The sequence below is a fragment of the Oryx dammah genome, unplaced genomic scaffold (assembly GCF_014754425.2).
Source record: "Oryx dammah isolate SB20612 unplaced genomic scaffold, SCBI_Odam_1.1 HiC_scaffold_28, whole genome shotgun sequence".
In the NCBI taxonomy this organism is placed as follows: domain Eukaryota; kingdom Metazoa; phylum Chordata; class Mammalia; order Artiodactyla; family Bovidae; genus Oryx; species Oryx dammah.
This window is the reverse complement of record NW_024070212.1, coordinates 78,124,647-78,132,285: the sequence shown is the minus strand read 5'-3', so window position 1 is coordinate 78,132,285 and position 7,639 is coordinate 78,124,647. Positions and strand designations below refer to the sequence as shown.

The following is a 7,639-nucleotide window of genomic DNA, read 5'->3' as shown; positions in this document are numbered from 1 at the left end:
GGCCTGAGCCATTTTTTGATCTAAGCCTAGACATAAGCTCATCCCTGAACAAGTTGTGGAAAAATTGATCATCTTAAGGAGACAAAGGAATGCAGGAACAGAGAAAAAGCAGTCAAACAATAGTGTAGGGATAAAGTAGAGTCCCTGGTGGCTCAGAGGGTAAAGCATCTGCCTGCAATGCGGGAGACCTGGGTTCGATCCCTGGGACGGGATGATCCCCTGGAGAAGGAAATGGCAACCCATTCCAGTATTCTTGCCTGGCGAATCCCATGGACTGAGCCTGGTGGGCTTCAGTCCACAGGGTTGCAAAGAGTCGGATATGACTGAGCGACTTCACTCACTCACTCAAAGTAGAGTCCTAGTTCCTCCTTAAGGCTATACATAATAATCTGGAGGAACTAAGCCCCACTCTGCCCTGGCCCCCAGCCAGGTTCAGGACAGAATGATGCTGACCCTCCGGACTTCAGTCAACTAAGACTTGAACTCTGTGGACCTTTGCCCCGTTTCTCCTCTACTCAAGCCTCTTCTTGAATATGCATGTAGCCTTAGCTTAAAACTTCTCCATTTTGTTGTGTGGAGAGACACTCCTTTGGGGAAGATCCATAGTGTTCTCCTTACTTGCTGCAAGCTATAAATTCTTCCTTTTCCTGATCTCTGACTTGGTTATACCTATTGGTTTGACACCCATCATGAGGCAAACTCAGTTTTCATATAACAACTGTGTTCAACGGGCCTACAGTCTTCATCAAATACAACAGAAGGAAGCCTGAATGATGATAGAAAGACAGTGAAGGAGAGTAATAGTGTGAAGAACGGGGGGTGGGGTGGGGACATAGGGGTTAACATTTGAAATGGGGTTGGCATCATATCTGTGAACTATCCTTGAGGTCACATCATTAAAAAAAATCCTGGTGAGTTATACTAAATTACATTTCAAGGGTACACTTTGAAGTATGTGAAAGCATTCCTGATGAAGCTAGAGATAATTGGATATGGAGATGGAGCTGATTCTAGGTGGTACATGGACCTGGCTTTGGATAATAATAAACTAAAGGTTAAGAAAGTGTTCCCTTTCTAATTCTATTTTGAGCTGTATGTTTGTAGACAAACAGTCCCATTTAGATGCTCTGTGTCTTTTTATCTTTTGGCTAACACTTGGTAAACAACATCTTTTTTTTCTTTAAACAAAGATTTTTTTTTTTTTAAATAAAGGTTAAGCTAGAAACTCAACAAGTAGGTTTGAGGAATTTGGTAACTTTTATTTTTCTTGCATTTATTTTAGTGTATCCTTTGTATCTATGGTTAGTGAGTTATATATAGTTTCTTTTTCAAATAAATTATTTAAACAAATTGAGTTGATATAAAGAAACATGATAAGCAGATTAAGCCAAGATGTTAGAAGATTATGGCAAAATTGTGAAAGTAATGTGGAAATTACTGAAGTTTAGTAAATAAGAGCGCTATGCCTGGAATGAGAAAATCTGGGTTTGGACCCCACCATGTCACCATCTAGTTCTGTGATCTTGGGCAGTTCACCTCACCTCTCAGAACCTTGGTTTTTCTCATTTGTAAAACAGGAATGAGAATCTCTGCTCAATCTTCTTTGCAAGCTTGTGAGAATCTGATGAAGGAAGTGTAAAGTATGAACAAGCGTAGTCTTTATATTATGGAAAGGTGCAGAGAGGCCACACAGCTTGATGGTGAGTGTGTTCGGATGGGGGGTGGTGAGATTTCCCAACTTTTACAGATAGCCTACTATGGGCAAAGGGTTATCTATCTGTCTATCTCTTTTTTTTTTTTGCCGCACCGTGGGGCACGCAGGATCCTCCCCCATGAGGGATTGAACTTGTGGCTCCTGCAGTGGAAGCATGGAGTTTTAACCACTGGACCACCAGGGAAGTCCAGTGCTGTATATTTTTGAAAGTAGAAAAATAAATTCAATTTGGCTTCAGCCCTCAGAGTTTACAGTTTGTCTACAGACTAACACATAGATGTGAATGATTTTGAAGACTGTTAAAACCCTAGGCAAAGGAAATAGAAGAAGCCAATTACGTGAGTGTTTGTGTTAAGAACAGCTACCATTATGGAATATCTTGCAAGGGCCAGGAAGCCTGCTAGGTACTTTGTCATCAGTTCGGTTCAGTTCAGTTGCTTAGTTGTGTCCAACTCTTTGTGACCCCATGAACTGCTGCACACCAGTCTTCCCTGGCCATCACCGAGTCCCAGAGCTTGCTCACACTCATATATACGTAGAGTCGGTGATGCAATCCAACCATCTCATCCTCTGTCGTCCCCTTCTCCTGTATTCAATCTTTCCCAGCGTCAGGATATTTTACAATGCTGCTGCTGCTGCTAAGTCACTTCAGTCATGTCCAACTCTATGTGACCCCAGAGACGGCAGCCCACCAGGCTCCCCCGTCCCTGGGATTCTCCAGGCAAGAACACTGGAGTGGGTTGCCATTTCCTCCTCCAATTCGTGCAAGTGAAAAGTGAAAGTGAAGTCACTCAGTCATGTCCAACTCTTAGAGACCCCATGGACTGCAGCCTACCAGGCTTCTCCGTCCATGGGATTTTCCAGGCAAGAATACTGGAGTGGATTGCCATTACCTTTTCTGATTTTCCAATGAGTCAGTTCTTTCTATCAGGTGGCCAACATATTGTATCTTCAGCTTCAGCATCAGTCCTTCCAATGAATATTCAGACTGATTTCCTTTAGAATTGATGGTCTGATCTCTTTGCTGTCCAAGGTTTGATTTCCAACACCATAGTTCAAAAGCATCAATTCTTTGGCGGTCAGCTTTCTTTATGGTCCAACTCTCACATCCATACATGACTATGGGAAAAACCATAGCTTTGACTATATGGGCTTTTGTTGGCAACATAATGTCTCTGCTTTTTAATATACTGTCTAGGTTGGTCATAGCTTTTCTTCCAAGGAGCAAAAGTCTTTTAATTTCATGGGTGCAGTCACCATCTGCAGTGACTTTGGAGCCCAAGAAATAAAATCTGTCACTGTTTCCATTGTTTCCCCATCTATTTGCTATGAAGTGATGGGACTGGGTGCCATGATCTTCATTTTCTGAATGTTGAATTTTAAGCCAGCTTTTATTACTAGCTCATAATCCGGGAATTGAGATCAGAGAGGCTATACAATTCTTCCATGGTTAATCATGATGATGTTCATGAATAAATAATTATTATATGCCCAGTCCTGTGCTAAATTCTCACATACATTATCTCATTTAAGCCTTATCACACTGCCTGTGAGATAAGTACTATTTCCCTTTTACAGATAACAAACTAAGGCTCACAGACATCAGGAGCTTGAAGAGTTGGTGAATGGTGCTGCTGCAATTGAATCCTAGGGTATTTGACTCCCAAGCCCATTTCTTCCAGTTCTCCTGCTTCCAATCAGCAGCTGAGTTGTGGGACCCTGAGGATGGCTGAAACACGACAGGTCCATTACGGCTCTTGTGAAATGTCAGGTTCTAATCTCAGCCAGGCTTCTCTTAAGTTTACCTATGTCACAACTCCTTTTTTGTTTCATAAGATATATATATGTTCGTGCGGGTGGCTAGCAGAGTTGCCTGACACCATAAGGTGATGTTGGTGAAGACATTTCAAAACTAGGCAAAAGAACTGGGTCAGATAGCAAGGTAAGCTATCTACATCTAGTTTGTGGGGGCTAGAAGCTGTCTTTCCTGTGGCAGCTTACAGAATCAATTCTTGGTAAATACCAAGGGACCTCTGGCTCCAGCTAAATCCAATCTCATTTTAGAGAGAGGTTAAGGGCCAAAGATCCCACAGCAGGTGGAGGAATCCAGACCACATGTGTCTGAATACTGATTTCCCACTGAGCGGTGGTTTTCAAAGTGACCTCTCGAGATAGGCAGCCCCAGCTCTACTGGGAAACTTGTTAGAAATGTCTACCTCATACCCACAGAATCAGAGACTTTGGGGGTAGGGATCAGCAGCCGGTTTTGATAAGCCTTCCACGCCATTCTGATGCATGCTCAGGTTGGAGAAGGACTGCAGAGTGTCTGCAATATATATAGGGCACATGGTAGGAAGAAGAGGGGAGATTTGTCATCCCCTCCAAAGCCCCAGAGGCTCTTTCCCCTCTTTGCTTCCAGGAGAAGGGCTAAAAGGGCTCTATATAACAACTCTCTGAGGTCCACAGAACTTTGAGATAGTTTTTAATTTTTAATTTATTTTTGGCTGCACTGGGTCTCCATTGCCTTGCTGGGGCTTTCTTTAGTTGCGGGGAGCAGAAGTTACTCTTAGTTGCAGTGCTGGGCTCAGTGGTTGTGGTACATGGGCTTAGCTTCTCCAGGGCATGTGGCATCTTCCCCCATCCGGGATCGAACCTGTGACTCCCTGCATTAGGTAGATTCTTAAACACTGGACCACGAGGGAAATTACTGAGATAGTTTTGACAGGGGAAGGGAACAAATACTGGCCTGGGGTTGGGGGTGGGGGAGGGTTGGCAGCCTTGGGGTGCTCCTGGGTAGCAAAAGACTAGGCTCTGCCTGCCTATCAGTGTGTGGAGGAGAAGGGCTGGGACCTGGGATCCCATGCCAGTCTCTCTCACCCCCTCCCCAGCGCCCCCAACACAGATAGAGCAGCCAGGAAGCTAGAGAAGGCTCTTCTACACATTGTCCCTCCGGAACCGGTGAGCCACATGTGGGGGTGCTCAGAATCCTGCAGATTTCCGCAATGGCAGGAGACAGAAAGCCTGTGGAAGGATGGCAGAGGTGTACGGAAGGCACCTGTGTGCCCTGCTGACGATTTTTTTTTTCTTTATGGTGAAGAGTCGATAATATCTGAGGTGAGGAAATAACGGAAATTGATTCGCACTGTAGCAGCTGCATCATGTATGGACGGCCGGAAGCTGGAGACTTGTGGGCAGGCGGTTATCACACTAAGTCCGAGTGGGATATGAAGGCTGTGTGTGGGGCGTGAACAGATTTAAAGAGAATATGGATTGGGATATTGGGATGCGCTGGGGAGGCGAGGGAGAAGAGAGCATCCATTGGGACTGAGTTGTTAATTTAGTGCCAACGTCCTGGCTTCTTCAGTTCTGGAACCAGTCTATGAGATCCTGAGGGCAGGATCATTCCTAATTCCTCCCCCCTCCCCCCGCCCTTTTCCTTCTAACTCAAGAAGCCTGTGCTTTGGAGTCGTGTAAATGAGAGTTCAAAAGTCCCGCTGAAATATAACTTCCACAGGTTAGGAGTCCATCTCCGGTTCGCAGCTATATGCTGAGGGATTAAGAGTGTCTGGCACATAGTAGGCGCTCAATAAACCTTTGTTGAGTGAATGACTCAATAAATGAGGGCCGTACTCCAAGCCTTTTTCCTCCATCCTACCTGGAACGGTTGCTGCTTCAAGGAAATCGCCTAGCTCCGAAACTGACGCACAGTAGGCACTCAACAAGTTGTATTTTTCCTTCCTTTCCACAGGAGACCGGTTCCCTAACCTACCGCAAAAGAGGGGTTTCTGGCGCGTGTGTCTTCTCCACGTTCCTTCTGCCTCGCGGGCCCCACGGGGTCTCGGGGAGCAAGATCGCGGAGGAGACGGGTGGCAGCGGAGTGGCAGGGCTGGGGTGGGGTGGGGAGCGCAGGCGGGCGGCTAGCGCGGAGCCGGTCTCCCGGCTTACGTAAGGCGCGAGCCCCGCGCGGCCGGCCGGGGCTCCGAGTGGGGGCGGGCGGAGGCGGCGCCGCCCAGCGGGATCCGGGCTAGAAGCCTCGCAGAGGGCCGCGTCCCGGCCAAGGTGTGTGTTTATTTGACTTCTCCGGGTGGAGAGGCGCCGGACTCTGGCTCCACGGCGAGGAGAGCATCCCTCAGACCTCTGCGGAGGCGGCCGCTGCCACTCCCGGGGGTGTGACAGCCGCCGGGGAGAGGAGGAGACGCGGACCCAACGCTGCCCACGTGCGGGGACCCGGGTTGGGGCTCAGCCCCCAGGCCCCCGCGGCGTGGGGCTACTGGAGGCGCGCTTGGACTCGCCGCCTGTTCAGGCTGTCTCACTCGGTGGAGATTGCCGTGGGGATGCCCGAGCCCTTCCTCGGACTGGGCGTGGGGCACGAGATCTAGGAAAGGATCGAGGTGGGCCTGGCCGGGCTGACCCCACTCCAAGCTCCCGAGGGCTACCCCCGCCAGGGGCGGGCGCTCGGGAGTTCTCCGGGATCGCAGAGTGGGGGCGTTGAGGGCGGGGAGGTGTAGCGTGGCGTTTACTCCGCCCTCGAGCCGCCCAGGCGCGGGGCGGAGAGGAGGGGTTGTCTCAAAGTCTCTCCTTCCCCTGCAGGGGCGGCGGCGAATCCCCGCGCGAGCCCAGGGTGTCAGAGGCAGGGGCAGAAGAAACAAAGTTCCCGGGGCTTCTCCGAGGCCGCTGTCCCGGTTGTCAGTTCGGCCTCGCCCTCCTCTCCGAGGCAATGGCTTCCAAACTCCTGCGTGCGGTCATCCTTGGGCCGCCGGGCTCGGGCAAGGGCACCGTGTGCCAGAGGATAGCCCAGAACTTTGGCCTTCAGCATCTCTCCAGCGGCCACTTCTTGCGGGAGAACATCAAGGCCAACACGGGTGAGAGGGAGCGGGGGCGAGTGAGCGGTCGCGGGATCGGGTGAGGCTGGGAGGCGAAGGGCCAGCCAGGGGCTGAGTCTCTTCGGTCCCCGGGCGCCCTTCCCCCGCCCTCATGTGGTAGTGCAGGCTCCTACGTGCCGGGGCGCATGCAGCTGGTGGCCCGCGGCTGTGCGGCTTAACCGCGCCCGGGAGGAGGCCAAGGCTAGCTGGGCGGAGGGTAGGAGGGGTGCGAGCCCCACTCCCACCCCGCCACGGGCTGCTCTTGCTTTGGCGAAAAGCGGGTCACCAACCAGCAGATCGGGGCAGCTGAAAACCCCGAGCTTCTCTCTCGCCCGGCTTCCTTAAGGCCAAGCCATCCCAGCGCTTGGCTGTCTCCCACCCAGCTCACCGCGTCCCTAGTGACCCGTTGCATCCCCTCCTCTCGCCAGAGCCCCCGGGCCGAGCGCCGCCCACCTGTGGGAGTCGGGCCCTGCCGCGCGCTGGGGAACCTGTGGCGCCGCGGGGCTCGCAGCCGCGCGCCGCTCCAGCCCCTCCACGCCTCCCGGGGCCTCTGGGCAGAGCCCTGGGTGGCTTTGAAAGGCCTGTCTGTTCCCTGCCGCCTTCTAAGGTAAACTCTCACCACTAACTCCCCCTCCTCCTCAAGCCGGGGCCTGACCATTAGGAGACAAGGAGACTTGATCTGACAAATTACAGTTTGAATCCAGCCTCCTTGGAAATGGCTTCTTGAGAATGCCTCCCTTGGCTTGCCTGGTTAATTTGGGGCTACAGGTCGCCCGCTCTCCTTGGCCTGTCAGTGCGGCCCTTCTCCCCTCTGCTCCCACCCCGCGTTCACACGAGTTCATAATGAATTGGCGTTAAAAGGCGAGAGGTAGGTAGTTGTGGTGCTGCTGCGAGGTAGTTGGCCCTTCTGGGATGCAGATGCTCACAATTAGCAACTCATTTATGAAAACTTGTTATTGCAAACGGGGTGCTTCCCTCTGTCTTCTGTTCTCATCTGATCCTAGGTGGTTATAGCCTATTACGGTATCTTCATTACCAAAGCACAGATTAGTTTGACAGAGCT

At 50.9% G+C, this 7,639-nt stretch overlaps 1 protein-coding gene across 1 annotated transcript in view; it reads left to right on the top strand.

The window, feature by feature from the left end:
* Nucleotides 1-6,264: 6,264 nt before the first annotated feature.
* AK4 (adenylate kinase 4) overlaps nucleotides 6,265-7,639 on the top strand; it is a 92,881-nt gene continuing 91,506 nt past the window's right edge. Inside the window, exon 1 of the mRNA XM_040232666.1 lies at nucleotides 6,265-6,576. Coding sequence (XP_040088600.1) covers nucleotides 6,432-6,576 — 145 coding nt within the window. The 5' untranslated portion in view covers nucleotides 6,265-6,431. The remainder of the gene's footprint in view (nucleotides 6,577-7,639) is intronic.